The sequence below is a fragment of the Grampus griseus genome (genome assembly GCF_964374135.1).
Source record: "Grampus griseus genome assembly, chromosome: 19".
NCBI classification, from domain to species: Eukaryota; Metazoa; Chordata; class Mammalia; order Artiodactyla; family Delphinidae; genus Grampus; species Grampus griseus.
The window spans coordinates 40,460,119-40,476,487 of NC_139013.1; the positions used below are offsets into that span (position 1 = coordinate 40,460,119).

At 43.1% G+C, this 16,369-nt stretch overlaps 1 protein-coding gene across 5 annotated transcripts in view; it reads left to right on the plus strand.

Annotated features, from left to right (window-relative positions):
• The window catches only part of PRMT7 (protein arginine methyltransferase 7), a 49,081-nt gene that overhangs the window by 1,864 nt on the left and 30,848 nt on the right, over window positions 1-16,369 (plus strand). For 3 of the 5 annotated variants that reach the window (XM_082676538.1, XM_082676535.1, XM_082676539.1), the window contains exons 2-4: window positions 1,848-2,023; window positions 5,059-5,095; window positions 15,892-16,041. In XM_082676538.1, coding sequence (XP_082532664.1) covers window positions 1,929-2,023; window positions 5,059-5,095; window positions 15,892-16,041 — 282 coding nt within the window. In that variant the 5' untranslated portion in view covers window positions 1,848-1,928. Of the gene's footprint in view, window positions 1-1,847; window positions 2,024-3,287; window positions 4,154-5,058; window positions 5,096-15,891; window positions 16,042-16,369 lie in introns of those variants that run through there. The other 2 variants (XM_082676536.1, XM_082676537.1) reach the window with 2 other exon arrangements.

Genomic DNA, 16,369 nt, shown 5'->3' on the forward strand with positions numbered 1-16,369 from the left:
TTGGTGAGTTATTAAATCAATTTAGTGGATCGTGACCAGCATTAAAAATAAAAATTACATACAGTGGACTATATCAGAGGGTTTTGCCTACAGGAAGACTAGGTATTGTTTCGTGAAACTTTACATGTGTGTGTGTATGTTGTGTCTCAGGGTAAAGCATATTTCTTACTGGGGTTGTCAGAAAGCTTGAGAGCCACTAAATTAGAGATTAGACATGCTGAAGTAGAGTTAGAGGTAGAGTTTTACTGAAGGACAAATTGACTACTTTGAGCCAGTCCAGTGACTGCCTGAGTCTTTTCAGAAAAGATTGTTCTCCATCCTCTAGTATAAGAATTCAGTGTTTACTTAGTTTAGATAACTTCAAAAGAACGTAACTCTTGGCAGTAAAATGCCTTAGGAATGTTTAGGGTCCTGTGGAGTAGGCATTCTTTCTAAGGTTTCCTGATGATGGATCAGTGTTTATCAAGAAATGAAGGGGAGTGTGGAACACTTACTGTTTTCTGAATGGTAAGAGGGAGGGCACTATGAGAGGCCATATCTGCTGAGAAGTACTTTCAGACTTTGAGCTTTGGTGTTTATCTCTCAGAAATAGATACCTTTGGAGAAACAGACCATATAAGATATGCATCTGGTGACATTTATTTGAAGCCTTTGTTTTTTTTTCAGACGGAGAAAGGTTTTTAAAAATTGTTTTTAAAATTGAATATGGAGTGGATAAGTAAATTGTTTTTAAAATTGAATATGGAGTGGATAAGTAATCATAAAAAATAGTGAGGCATAAAGAATGACAATATCATGGACACCTGTATTCCCACCACCCGGGTTTTTTAATTTTTAATTTTTTTAAAAAAATTTATTTACCTTGGCTGTGTTGGATCTTCGTTGCTCCGTGCGGGCTTTCTGTAGTTGTGGCGAGCAGGGGCTACTCTTCGTTGTGGTGCGCGGGCTTCTCATTGCAGTGGCTTCTCTTGCTGCAGAGCACTGGCTCTAGGCGCGCGGGCTTCGGTAGTTGTGGCACACAGGCTTAGTTGTTCCGCGGCATGTGGGATCTTCCCGGACCAGGGCTTGAACCCGTGTCCCCTGCATTGGCAGGCGGATTCTTAACCACTGCGCCACCAGGGAAGCCCCCACCACCCAGTTTTAGAAAAATAACAATACTGTTACTTTTGAAGTCCCTTGTGTGGCCCTCGTTGATTCCATCCTTTTCCCCTCCCTCTTAGAGGTAACCACTATCCTCATTCCTGCCATGCTTTTTAGTGTGATCCCTGAAGAATATATTGTTCTATGTTGAATAGTTATAAATTTCATATGAATGGAATCATTTGTATTCTGTGATTTGCTTCTTTTTTGGCTCAATGTTATATTCCTGGGATTAGCCATGTTTGCATATAGCTCTGATTTATTTGTTCAGGTGAGGTTTCTTTGTTGGTTTGAATTGCTTTTTCTTTGTATTTTTCCTTAAACTAAGTGTTTACCTTTCTGAGGCAGTATTGGTGACACTCCTTTACCACCACCCCGATCGATCTCTTTGTGTTCTCCTTTCCTTCTAGCCCTTTCCTTTGCATTATTTCTCTTCTTACCTGCCTTCACCTGAGGCTGTACTCAGATGCACCTGTAAGGGTTATTTGACCCTATTGGAATCGTTGAGGACTGCTGAAGTTCCCAGATAGCTTTCTGAGTTTTTGTCTTAATAGTATTTGATGTTATATGCTGAATATAAAACCAAGTAACTCTGCTGGAAAGATTAAAATGCTGATTAACATATTTTCAGTGGCTCTGACATTTTTGTCTATTTCTTGGTTTCTTTTTTTTTTCTCCTCTACATTTTTGGGCATTACAATTTGAAGAGATTTCTGACGATCAGACCTGTCTACAAGCAGCTGGCAAGGCTGCCTTTCTATGCTAAAACTGAGGAGCTAATTGGCACCATGAAAGTCTTCTGTGGGCGGGCCAACCCAACCACGGGATCTGTGGAGTGGCTGGAGGAGGATGAGCATTATGATTACCACCAGGAGATCGCAAGGTAACAAGGGTTTTTCCACAGTTGGCTGCAGCTGGGTGGGGCCCTTGATCTCAAAGCAGATGCCTTGGAATCTAGTCTGAGTGGGGAATAGGCTGTCACCCAGTGCTTCTGATCAGGGCAGGTGTTGATCACCAGCAGGTCTGCTCAGCTAGGTAGGTTTGTGTGGGAGTTAGGCAAAGTTATGCCTGTGTGGAGAGTCAGACATTTTGTGGCAGCTGTACCAGAGTCCCCGAGGATCTGTCTTGTGGACCAAAGAGGACTCAAAGTTCAGTAGTAGTAGACGAGTTTATGAAGTTTAATTATTTACTTGCGTCACTGAAATGGTGGCACATTTATCATATAGTTAAATTCTCTTTAATGGAAAAAGTGGGAAAAAATGAGGTTTTTTTTTTCCTTTGGAGGGATGTTTAAAAGTATGTAAGTGAGTTACTGTTGTTTAGCAATCATTAAGTGCATATAACACCGTGCTAAGGCTGTGAATATCAAAATGACAAAGATAAGGTTCTCATCCTCAAAGAACATGCAGTTTTGTGGAATAGACAGACATATAAAAAACTATGACACCATGAGATAAAAGTCAGTGGAAATGGGCACAAAAGTACATGGAATCAGCAAGAACCAACTGGGCTGGGAGGGCGATATTTGAATGATTTCCCAAATCTAAAGAGAGGGAGATTGCTTTCTGAGCAGCAGGGATTATGTGCAAACTTCCAGATGAGCTAGTTTGAGGAATGGCTAGCAAGTCATTGTGGCTGGAGTGTGGTGCAAAATTAGGGCTATAGTGAGAGAGGATGCTGAAAAGGTAGGCAGGGGTCATGTTGTAATTGGTGGTAGCAAAATGCAGGAAGAGGAACCTGATTGTATAAGTTCTAGTTTAGCCACTTCTTAAGCTACTTGACTTCTTACCGTCAAGTAGCTTGACGTTAGCCAAGCTACTAAACTTCTCTGAGGATCAATGTAGTAATATATGCCTCATATACAGTATAACAGTATATACCTCAGTATAACAATATGTATATCTCATCATATAATACCCTTTTCTTAGGGTTATTTGATGAGTGAATGAAGTACAATGTCTGGTACAGAGTAAGGGCTCAAACACATTACTTTCTTTCTAAATATTTTGGACGTTATTTTCTGAGTGATTGAGGTGTTAAATGGGGAAGAAAAAAGATTAGGTTGCATTTTGGAACATTAACCTGAGAGCAGTGTGGAAAGTGGGTTGGAGGGTGTGAAAACCATATGGGCATTTGGGTGGATATTGCAACCCCAAGGCTGAGACAGTGGAGGTGGAGAGAGGAGGAAAAAGCTTTGAGAGAGCTTGAGTTTCGTAACTCATTGGATGCAGTGATGGAAGGAGAGAGAGAAAATGAAGTAAGCACCAAGATTTCTGGTTAGAGTGACTAGGTAGATGGAACTCTTGTTGCTTGAGAAGTACACAGGAGGAATGGGTGTTGTTGGGGTGATGAAGATTAGGTATCTGGCTTTGGACATCCAGATGGAAATGCCACTGGGCAGATAAATATGGGTCTGGAGACAGTTTGCAGTTGTTAGAGTTGAAACTGGAAGAGATTGCAGGGTTTCAGAGATTGTGTAGAATGTGAAAGGTAGAGGACTAGAGAAGGAATCCTGGAATAGCTGACGAGGCAAGACAACCAGGAGGGCATGGCCAGAGAGTAGAAAGGAAGAGAACGTTTCAGGAAGAGGGAGTGTCCAGCAGGGTCAGAGAAATCCTGGATGTTAATGACGTGAGTGAGCTGGTGGTGCTTAGGAAGAGTGATGTCAGTGGAGTCAGGGGAGTGAGTGGGTGGTGAGGCAGGGAAGATGGGGGAGTGAAAATGCCCCTTAAAAGGTGGAGAGGGGCTTCCCTGGTGGCGCAGTGGTTGAGAGTCCGCCTGCCGATGCAGGGGACGCGGGTTCGTGCCCTGGTCTGGGAAGATCCCACATGCCGCGGAGCGGCTGGGCCCGTGAGCCACAGCTGCTGAGCCTGCACGTCCGGAGCCTATGCTCTGCAACGGAAGAGGCCACAGCAGTGAGAGGCCCGCGTACCGCAAAAAAAAAAAAAAAAAAAAAAAAAAAAAAAAGGTGGAGAAAAGTAGAAAGGACCAGATTTCAACTAAACACTCGCAGGTGAGTTCAAATGTTAAAAACCTTGGTATGCCATTAAAAAAAAAAGAAGCCTTTGCATTTGGTGCAGTGTTCCTCAAAATGTAGAGTATGAAATACCTGTGTCACAGTTACCTGGAGCACCAGTTCAAGTGCAGATTTCCAGACTCCAGCTCCATCTTCTAGATCAGAAGCTCTTTGTGTGTATTGTGGGAATCTGCATGTAAAATAAGCTCTTCATTAATTCTGATGTTGACCCAAAGCTGGAGGTCCTCTGTTTAATGAGAGTGCCTTAACTCTCACCTGGAATTCTCAGAAAGCATCTTTGGGCTGAGCCTGTTGAGTTCTGGGGGCTTATCCTGACCCTGCCAGAGATTTTTCAAGTTTTTGAATTACTACAATAGAAAATATGGATAAGCAGCTCTCCTCCCTGTAGTTTGGTGAATGCTTCTTCGTTGTCCCTGATGACAACCAAGGGAAAGTGCCAGGCATGATACCCTTCACATATACAGCAGGCATATACTTTCCCTTTCCCCGATTCCTCTCCCCAGTGTTACATCTGTGATCATCCCAATGTACAAATGTATGCAAGATTATGTAAAGTATTGGACACATCTGAGTTGTTCCTGAGGAAAAAATCGTATGATGTACAACATGATCAGTATGCTAGGACTATGGAATTACTGTGACAGGCCTAACTATCAGCATTTTTAGTCTGAGATTCTTTACTGAAAATAAACATCTGTCTCTGAGATTTTTTTCTGCAGTACAGGAGAATGACAGCTTATAGCTCTATTAAAATAGTTTAAAATGGACCTGGATATTTGTTCCATCTGATAAAAGAATATATTTATATATGTAAATATTCTCATATGTTGATGTTTATCATTATTAGCAGAAGTTTCTGACCTGTCTTTTTATTCTTTTAGGTCATCCTATGCTGATATGCTGCATGACAAAGACAGGGTAAGTATAGAAGGAAACTGTTATCTTTATGTGGTGTTTGAAACCTTCCATTACAAGAAGGTTAAAAACTTCCCCCAGAGGCATGATGTTAGAATGATGCAGAGAGGCAGTACGGTGTAGTGGTTGGGAAATCAGGAAGCTGGGTCCTACTTCCTGCTCTGTTATTGACTTGAGCGTGACCTTGGAGAAAACATGGGACCTCTGCAGACCTCATTTATTAGAATTTACAGTGAGTGGGCCATACTAACTGATTTCCATGATCTCTAGATAAAAATACTTTGATTACACAGTTTTACCTCGTATAGTCAGTTTGTAATTTTAAAATAAAATCTCTAGAGGTCACTGCAGACTGTATTTTGTAAAGCATATTTGGCTTTCAATGCAGAATTACATTTCAGCTTTTGTCCTTTGTTTCATCTGAGTTTTCCTTGTCTGTTTGAGTAAATGTTAACAGTTCTGGTCTTATGATGGCTAGCAACCCAGGATTTCCTTGTCTACCAGAGTGCTTGACTAGTCAGCCTCATCCAGATGGTTCAGAAATTGGGAGGCTTGAAGGAGAAGGATGCAGGGCCACACTTAAAAACTGAGCAGTGCACTGCAGAAAGATCAGGGAACATGGCAGGGCTCGTCATGAGGCTGTGTGGTGTCTCCTTGACCCAGCCCTGGTTAACTGCTCAGCTTGCCTACTTCTTGGTAACACTATGACAGAAGGACCTCCTTCAGCACCATTAGTGTGTAGGCTACATGGGAGGGGCTAGGTGCCTCTCTAATTTTCGTCAAATATTTGAGTGCCTTTGCTGAGCTGTTGGGGAATTACAGAATGTGGAACAAATATTGTTCCCAGCTTTTGACTAATCCTTTCTAGTTTAATGGTCTTCTTGGACTCGTGGGCCTGTGAGCCTCTCTGATTTTAGTGTCATCTCCAGTGAGGGTCCTTTTTGACCCAGCTTCCAGGGGATTTGGGCAAATGGCATCGTCATCCATCTGGTCAGCCAAGCCAGATGGCGCCCTTTTCCTTATCTGAGCCTGTAGTTGGTTGGTCATCAAATCCTATGGTTCTTTCAACCCCATTGCCTGCTCAGCCGTCATTTACTGGCGTTGGTCCCTCTTCTCCTTCCTCTATACAGCAGCCCAAGGGGTCTTTCTGAAATGCCCATCTGACCATGTTACTCCTCTGTTTAAAACCCTTCAGTGGCCTGTCCCTGCTTTTGAGGTAAAATTCAACCTCCTTGTTGGAACATTCCTGACTCTTCATTATTTACCTCTAACTTCTGTTCTCCCCTCCCCGGTTCTGCACATGAGGAAATGGAGTCAGAAGTTGCTGGTTAGTGGCAGAGTCAATAAAAACATATTTCTCTATGCTTTTGCATGGTGCCTCACATTTTGTTGTTTTATTTTATTTTTTTTTAGTAAGGTTTTATTTATTTATTATTTATTTATTTTTTTGGCTGCGTTGGGTCTTCGTTACTGCGTGCGAGCTTTCTCTACTTGCAGTGAGTGGGGGCTACTCTTTGTTGTGGTGTGCGGGCTTCTTATTGCAGTGGCTTTTCTTATTGTGGAGCACGGGCTCTAGGCGTGCAGGCTCAGTAGTTGTGACATGCAGGCTCGGTAGTTGTGGCTCACAGGCTCTATAGCACAGGCTCAGTAGTTGTGGCGCACGGGTTAGTTGCCCCGTGGCATGTGGGATCTTCCTGGACCAGGACTAGAACCCATGTCCCCTGCATTAACACGCAGATTCCTAACCACTGTGCCACCAGGGGAGTCCTGTTGTTGTTTTAAAACACTTCCATTATCCCATAAAATTATTTCCTGTTTGTTTGTAATCAGTCCTGGTACCCAACTCCCTGGTTGCCCCTGCCTGCCAGGCAACCACTGATAGGTTTTCTGTCTCTATAGTTTTGCCTTTTCTAGAAATTTCATCTAAATGGAATGATATGATATATAGTCTTACGTGTCTTTGTCCCTTCATTCATCATTTGAGGGTCATTCATGTTGAATGTGTCAATATCCATTACTTTTTTTTTTTTTGGCCATGTTATGTAGCATGTGGGATCTTAGTTCCCCGATTGAACCCATGCCCCCTGCATTGGGAGCACAGAGTATTAACCATTGGACCTCCAGGGAAGTCCCAATATCCATTCCTTTTTATTGCTGAGTAATACTCCATTATATGGATATACCATGTTTTATCCGTTTACCAATTAACAGACATTTGGATTGTTTCCAGTTTTTGTGTATTTTGAATAGTTTTGTTGTGAACGTTCACATATAAGTCTTTGTGGGGACATGTTTTCATTTCTTTCAGAAAATGTATAAGAGGGACTTCCCTGGTGGTGCAGTGGTTAAGAGTCTGCCTACCAGTGCAGGGGACACGGGTTTGAGCCCTGGTCTGGGAAGATCCCACATGCCGCGGAGCAGCTAAGCCCGTGCGCCACAACTACTGAGCCTGCGCTCTAGAGCCCACGTGCCACAACTACTGAGCCCAAGTGCCGCAACTACTGAAGCCCGTGCGCCTAGAGCCCGTGCTCCGTGACAAGAGAAACCACCGTAGTGAGAAGCCCGTGAACCGCAACAAAGAGTAGCCCCCGCTCGCCGTGACTAGAGAAAGAGCACGCACAGTGACGAAGACCCAAGGCAGCCAAAAATAAATAAATAAATTTTAAAAAAAAACAACTACAAAGTTAAATAATGTACACTTAACATATAGACCCAGCAGTTCTACTTTTTTTTTTTTTTTTTTTTTTGCGGTACGCGGGCCTCTCACTGTTGTGGCCTCTCCTGTTGCGGAGCACAGGCTCCGGACGCGCAGGCTCAGCGGCCGTGGCTCACGGGCCCAGCCGCTCCGCGGCATGTGGGATCTTCCTGGACCGGGGCATGAACCCGTGTCTTCTGCATCGTCAGGCGGACTCTCAACCACTGCGCCACCAGGGAAGCCCTCTTATACATTTTTAAAATTTTTATTTATTTATTTATTTTTGGCTACCTTGGGTCTTCGTTGCTGCACGCGGGCTTTCTCTAGTTGTGGTGAGTGGGAGCTACTCTTCGTTGTGGTGCACGAGCTCTGGGTGCATGGGCTCAGTAGTTGTGGCACATGGGCTCTAGAGCGCAGGCTCAGTAGTTGTGGCGCATGGGCTTAGCTGCTCCGCAGCATGTGGGATCTTCCCGGACCAGGGCTCGAACTCGTGTCCCCTGCATTGGCAGACAGACTCTTAACCACTGTGCCACCAGGGAAGTCCCTATCTTTGTAGTTTTAATTTCCATTTTTTCTAATGGCTAATGATGTCAAACATCGTTTCATGTGCTTATTTGCTATCCGAATACCTTTTGGTGTGGTCTAGGGTTTTGAACATTAGGTAGGACTCTTGATAGATACTACCAATTGCCTTTTAAGAGGGCTCCAATAGTAGCTTTAAAGTTGGATAATTAATTTTATTTATTTTATATACAGCAGGTTCTTATTAGTTATCTATTTTATACATATTAGTGTATACATGTCAATCCCCGTCTCCCAATTCATCCCCACACCCAGCCCCCCGCCGCTTGCCCCTCTTGGTGTCCATATGTTTGTTCTCTACATCTGTGTCTCTGTTTCTGCCCTGCAAACCGGTTCATCTGCACCATTTTTCTAGATTCAAAGTTGGATAATTAAAAAGTGATAGCTAGGGCTTCCCTGGTGGTGCCGTGGTTGAGAGTCCGCCTGCCGATGCAGGGGACACGGGTTCATGCCCCGGTCCGGGAGGATCCCGCGTGCTGCCGAGCGGCTGGGCCCGTGAGCTGTGGCCGCTGGGCCTGCGCGTCCGGAGCCTGTGCTCCGCAACGGGAGAGGCTGCAGCAGTGAGAGGTCCGCGTACAGCAAAAAAAAAAAAAAAAAAAAAAAGTGATAGCTAATTTAATGAGTGTTATTAATTTGGAACATATGCAGGCCCTGGTTTACTGTTGAGGGTGCTGCTAATTAGGGTTCTCAGGTGATCAGCTCACTGAAACTCCCAGGCCAGTTCCCAGTCCCACTCTCTTTCTTGTTACCCCACAGGTACAGCTACACAAAGAAAACTGTGCCCTCCTGCTTTTTGGGGATATAGTGTATTTGATGTTCATTTTCCTAGTTCAACAATTCTAACAATTGCCATCCTGATTTTTTTAACTTTTTTTTCCTTTCATCGTGGTAAAAAGCACATAACATAAAATGACATACTGATTTTATCCAAAGCATAAATGCAGTTACTTTAGGAGTCAAATATTTCCGTGAGGCTTATTGTGAAAAATAGCAGTCCCAGGGCTTCCCTGGTGGTGCAGTGGTTAAGAATCCGCCTGCCAATGCAGGGGACACAGGTTTGTGCCCTGGTCCGGGGAAGATCCCACATGCCGCGGAGCAACTAAGCCTGTGCGCCACAACTGCTGAGCCCATGTGCAACAACTACTGGAGCCTGTGCGCCTAGAGCCTGTGCTCCACAGCAAGAGAAGCTACCACAATGAGAAGCCCGCGCTCTGCAATGAAGAGTAGCCCCCGCTTGCTGCAATTAGAGAAAGCCTGCGTGCAGCAGGAAAGACCCAGCACAGCCAAAAAATAAATAAATAAAAAATAAATAATTTCTAATAAATAAATAAATAAAATAAAATTGGGTAGACAGAATACACACACACATACAAAAACATGCTGTTTAAAAAAAAAAGAAAAAAAGGGACTTCCCTGGTGGCGCAGTGGTTAAGAACTCGCCTGCCAATGCAGGGGACACAGGTTCGAGCCCTGGTCCGGGAAGATCTCACATACCGCGGAGCAGCTAAGACCATGAGCTACAACTACTGAGCCTGCACTCTAGAGCCCACGAGCCACAACTACTAAAGCCCGTGCGTCTAGAGCTCGTGCTCCACAACAAGAGAAGCCACTGCAATGATAAGCCCGGGCACTACAACGAAGAGTAGCCCCTGCTCACTGCAACTAGAGAAAGCCCACACTCAGCAACAAAGACCCAACGCAGCCAAAGATAAATAAATAAATAAATATATTTATTAAAAAATAAATAAAGAAGCAGTACCCTGGTGTATCATCCCCCAGACAGTACCTTTTAATAGTTACCTTCAGAGGCAACCTCATTTCTTTTCTTTGAGCTGTTTTATGTTTACTTCCAGATCTAAATAACTATTATCTATTGACTTTCCACTGTGAGAGCTGAGAGTTTGGTATTCTTTCAGCTCCTCCTTCCCACTCGTTCTCTGTTTGTCCCAATGTAGTTATAATTTTTGCTAAATTGATATTCAGTGTTTCAGTAGGCAAGTCACTTAAATTCTTTGTGCCTCTGTTTTCTCATCTGTAAAATAGGGATAACGATAATACCTCCTTTTGAAGGGTTGTGATGAGGTAAACACATAAATGTTCATGTTAGTTAAGATTGTATGTTGACTTTATTAGGCATGTGTAAACACTGTTCACAGTTGAGCTATGCGATATACTTTGATTGCTTTTTCTTTCTTGAATAACTTTATTAATAATTATCTTATTTTTGCTTTGTTTTCTTTTTTTTCTTTACTTTTTGGCCACGCCTTGCTGCTTGCAGGATCTTAAGTTCCCCGACTAGGGATCGAACCCGTGCCCTCGGCAGTAAAAGCGTGGAGTCCTAACCACTGAACTGCCAGGGAATTCCCTTGCTTTGTTTTCTATGTACTCATCCTTTTATGCCCAAACTTTCTCCCAGTAGTATAATTTTCCTTTCTGAAGGAAAGGTCAAAACAATCAGCTATTCTGTCAGTTTCATCTTCTTGGAGATTGTCTCTGGGATCATTTTGCCCTGCTCCAGTCTGGACTGGGTGCCTTCTAGACCTGCTGTGTATCTGTCGTCCTGGGATTCTTGTTTATTGTCTGTAGACTTCCTTCATTCCTCTTTTTTTATTGGGTCTTCCATTTCCTGCATCCCATGTATTCCTCTTTGGTTCCCTCCCTCTTTGGTGAAGCTCATCCTTCCTCACTTTCCTGTGAGAGGGTTTGTGGGAAGTAAGGTTTTTGAGACTTGGCTTGTCCAAAAACTTCTGTATTCTATCCTCACACTTAAGGCTGGATTCTAGTTTGGAAATCACTTCAGAATTTTGACATTATCACTCCATTTTCTTTTTAAGTCTAGTACTATTTTAAAGGCTTTGATATTTTAAACTCTAGTACTATTCGTATTCTTTAAAAGAACCTTTTTGTTATAACATAGACACACAAAACAGTATAAAATGTATATGTATACTTTAAAGAAGAATAATAAAACAAATGCTCATAGACTCACTACTCAGCTTAGGAAATGGAACATTACCATTACTTGGAATTCCTTATGTGTTCCTTGATTGCATTTGTTTTCCTCCTTCCAGAAGTTTCCACTGTCTTGAATTTTGTATCAGTTACTCTCTTGCTTTTCTTTATAGTTTTACCACCTACTACATGTCCTTAAAATATAAATTCTTAGTTTTGCCTGTTTTTGAACTTTATACAATGGAGTCATAATGTGTTTATTCTTTGTGACTTGTCTTTTTGCTCAGCATTGTTTTTGAGATTCATCCATTTTGCATGTAGCTGTAAGTTCATTCATTTTCACTGCTATACAGATTCCATTGTGTAAATACATCACTACTTACCCATTCTTCTGCTGATAGGCTTTGGCGTTGTTTCCAGCTTCCTTCTATTGTAAGTAGTGCTACCTGGAACATTCCAGTAACTGTACTCTGGTGCATATGCTTATTTTTCTCTAGGGTGTGTATACCTGGGAATGGAATTGCTGGCCATCAGCCATCAGGTGTGTCTAGCTCTATGGGTAATGTCAGATTCTTTTCCAAACTAATAGTGCCAGTTTACATTCTCATGTCTTGTGTATTAACCAATTTTTACATCTTTGACAATCTGGTTGGATTGAACTAGTCTCTCACTATAGTTTTAATTTGCATTCCCCTGATCACTGCTGAATGTGAGCTTTTTTCATTTTTCATTGGCTATTCATGTTTCCTCTTTTATGACCTAGTAATTTGTAGGAATTCTTTATATATTCTGGGTACTAACCATTTGTCAGTTACATGTATTGCTGGTCTCTTAGTTTGTGGGGTTTTTTCCACAATACAAGTTCTTAAATTTAATGTCAAATTTATCTTATATTTTCTTTATTGACTGGTGCTTTTCGTCTCATATTTAAGAAATTCTTCCTTTTGCCAAGGGTTTAAAAGCTATTGCTGATAATACTGAATTTCAATTTTTTTTTTTTAATAAATTTATTTATTTTTGGCTGCATTGGGTCTTCGTTGCTGTGTGTGGGCTTTCTCTAGTTGCAGCGAGCGGGGGCCACTCCCTGTTGCGGTGCACAGGCTTCTCATTATGGTGGCCTCTCTCACCGTGGAGCATGGGCTCTAGGCACGCGGGCTTCAGCAGTTATGGCTCACAGGCTCTAGAGCGCAGTCTCAGTAGCTGTGGCGCACGGGCTTAGCTGCTCCGCGGCATGTGGGATCTTCCCAGAACAGGGATTGAACCTGTGTCCCCTGCATTGGCAGGCGGATTCCCAACCACTGTGCCACCAGGGAAGCCCTCAATTGTTTTTTATTTACTGATTTGGAATCCTGTAATCTTTCTCAGTTCTCTTAATTCTAATAATTATTTGTAGGTGTTTTGGGTTTTCTTCACACTCGTCTCATATGTGATTAATAATAATTTTCTTTCTTTCTATCTAGATCTTATTTCATTTTTTCTTGCTGTAATGTGTTGGATAGAATCTCCAATATAATGTTCACTTCATCTGATTTTGGGTGAATTTATTTGCTAAAGATTGTTTTTAATATCCTTTAATCTCTTTTGTTTATTTACTTATTCGGTTGCATTGGGTCTTTGTTGCTGCACGTGGGCTTTTTCCAGTTGCGGCAAGTCGGGGCTACTCTTCATTGCGGTGCGTGGGCTTCTCATTGCGGTGGCTTCTCTTGTTGTGGAGCACGGGCTCTAGGCGCGTGGGCTTCAGTAGTTGTGGCACATGGGCTTAGTTGCTCTGTGGCATGTGGGATCTTCCCGAACCAGGGATCAAACCCATGTCCCTGCATTGGCAGGCAGATTCTTAACCACTGCGTCACCAGGGAAGTACCCTCCTGGTGGACTCTTTAATCTCTGCAGCATATATACTGATATCACCACCTCATCACCCGCCCTTCATTCCCAGTTTTTGGCTACTTGTACTTCTTTTTCTTCCTTTACCATTTTTTTCCGTTTCTTTTTTGGACTGGTCTTACCAGAGGTTCTTCAAGTTTTTAATCTTTTGAAATAACTAAATTTTATCTTCATTGATTTCTGTTTTATATTTGTTTCCTAATTCATTGATTATTGTTCTTTATTATTTTTATTCATCTACTCATTTGGAGTTTATTTTGCAGCCCTGTTTCTAATTTTTTAGGTGGATGCCTGTCTCATCTTTTGTCTTTTTTTAATGCATTTCTCTCCAAATATTGCTCTTGCCATCCCATGAGTTTTGATATATAGTTTTAAAAAAATTACTCAATTCTAGATTTTTTTTTTAATGCAGACCAAGCGCAGACCTCAGGCCCAGCAGAAATCTGCATTCTTTTTGTTTGTTTGGTTTTGTTTTTTGGCCTTGCCATGCAGTTTGTGGAATCTCAGTTCCCTGACCAGGGATTGAACCTGGGCCATGGCAGTGAAAGCCCAGAATCTTTACCACTAGGACACCAGGGAACTCCCTAGATATTTTCTAATTCCCTTTTGCTTTAGTCTTTTACCTGTGAGTTTAAAATTTCTTAGGGTTCAAAAATCTTTTTTCTTTAGTTACATTTTTTTTTTTTTTTTGCGGTATGCGGGCCTCTCACTGCTGTGGCCTCTCCTGCTGCGGAGCACAGACTCCGGATGCGCAGGCCCAGCGGCCATGGCTCACGGGCCCAGCTGCTCTGCGGCATGTGGGATCCTCCTGGACCGGGGCATGAACCCGCGTCCCCTGCATCAGCAGGCGGACTCTCAACCACTGTGCCACCAGGGAAGCCCTTGAGTTACATTTTTGTTATTGAAATTTCTAACTTGATTGTACTGTGATCAGAGAATATTGCCCTTTTGGTACCAGTCCTGTATCAAAATATCAAAATATAGTCCTGTATTAGTTCATTTTCTACTGCATAACAAATTATCCCCAAACTTAATGGCTTAAAGAGTTATCTCACTTTTTTTTAATTAATTAATTTATTTTATTTCTGGCTGCTTTGTGTCTTTGTTGCTGTGCGTGGGCTTTCTCTAGTTGCGGCGAGCAGGGGCTACTCTTCATTGCGGTGCATGGGCTTCTTATTGTGGTGGCTTGTCTTGTTGAGCACGGGCTCTAGGCATGCAGGCTTCAGTAGTTGTGGCATGCAGGCTCAATAGTTGTGACTCTTGGGCTCTAGAGCGCAGGCTCAGTAGTTGTGGCACAGCGGGCTTAGTTGCTTCATGGCATGTGGGATCTTCCCGGACCAGGGCTCGAACCTGTGCCCCCTGCATTGGCAGGCAGATTCTTAACCACTGTGCCACCAGGGAAGTCCGTGTCTCACAGTTTTTGTGGGTCAGAAATCTGGACTCAGCTTAGCTTGAGTTCCCTGCCTCTGGGTCTCTTATAGGCTGTGATCAAGGTGTCAGCTGGTAGGGGAGTCATCTTAAGGCTCAACTCAGGTGAATCCACTTCTAGGTGTTGGCCTCTTTTTCTTCTTTAATATTTATGTATGTATGTATGTATGTATGGCTGCGTCAGGTCTTAGTTGCGGCATGTGGGATCTTCGTTGTGGCACGTGGGCTTCTCTCTAGTTGTGGCCCGTGTGCTCAGTAGTTGCAGTGCATGGGCTTAGTTGCCCCTCAGCATGTGGGATCTTAGTTCCCTGACCAGGAACCCATGTCCCCTGCATTGGAAGGTGGATTCTTAACCACTGGACCACCAGGGAAGTCCATGTTTGGCCTCTTAATATTGCTTACTGACTTGGCAAGGTCATCAGTGCATTTAAACAGATTTACATATATTTACCCCATCATTTTTAGTTATTTTCAACAGAAGGGTCAGGGTACTTAATCGGCCAAATTGTTATAGAGAAAAAAATGTGTCTGCTTAAGCTACTAAGGACCTGAACTAAAAATGAAGAAATGATTTTGTGAGAGGAAAATATTTTTTAGCCCAGGAAGCTGTATGAATTAGAGTCCAGTGAGGAGACCAAAAGCAATGTTATATATTTCAACAGAGGGAATTTAATAGAGGGAATTGGTTACACAGGTGTGGGAGGGCTGGGAGGCACCAGGGTAGCCTAGTGATAGTAATTGCAGAAAGCAGTCCCCTTTCCTAGGGCTGGGGACACAAAGGGAGAAGACTGGGGTTTCCAGAACCTAGATGTGTGGAGGAGAGTTCCTGTGAGGCTAGTGCTCAGATCTCTGAGAGGAATTTCTGCTTGAGTGCTGCTGCTAGCTCTGAAGGACCCAAGGAGAGCCCTTATGTGGGAAGGAACAAGCTTTCTCCTACCTTCCAGTCACCCTCTAGTTCCCCTGTTGTCCAGTCCTAACAGCTGGAAAGAGGAGAATGTAGTTTGCAGAGCCCTAGCCCCAGCATGTCTAAGCAGAGTATAGAAGAGTGGATGTGACGGGGAGAGACCATCGCTTAATTTAAGAGGTTGACCCAGTGCCCCTGGAGCCTCAGGAGGCCTGCCCAACTCAGCCAGTGTAAGTCACAGAGGTTATAGGGTCATGACTTACACTGCTGCTGCCAACCATGACTTCAGAACTTCGCAAAGCACTTATTTATAAAACTGGTATGAAATAACAACTGTTTCTCCCTTTTTCTTAGAATATGAAATATTACCAAGGTATCCGGGCTGCTGTGAGCAGGGTGAAGGACAAAGGACAGACGGCCTTGGTTCTTGACATTGGCACTGGCACAGGACTCTTGTCAATGATGGCTGTCACGGCTGGTGCTGACTTCTGCTATGCCATTGAGGTGAGGCACACTCTTCACATGTGTGTCCTGTGTCCTACGTGGGAAGTCCTTTGTGTCCCTTGCACTCTGCCCATCTGTTTGTTCACAGACAGACATCCATGCCAAGCACAGGGTCAGGTTTGGAGAACACAGAGATGAATCAGACACAGTTCCTTTCTCCAGGAGCTCATTTTCTTCCCTGAAAACAGTGGTTGTCAGCCTTGGCTGCATGTCAGAATCACTGAGGAAATTTAAAAAAGCTAATGTCTAGTCAGTCGTTGTCATGTCCTCCCCCCACCTACCCATTTTTTTTTTTTAAATCAGGGGTGATATTATTATTATTTATTTA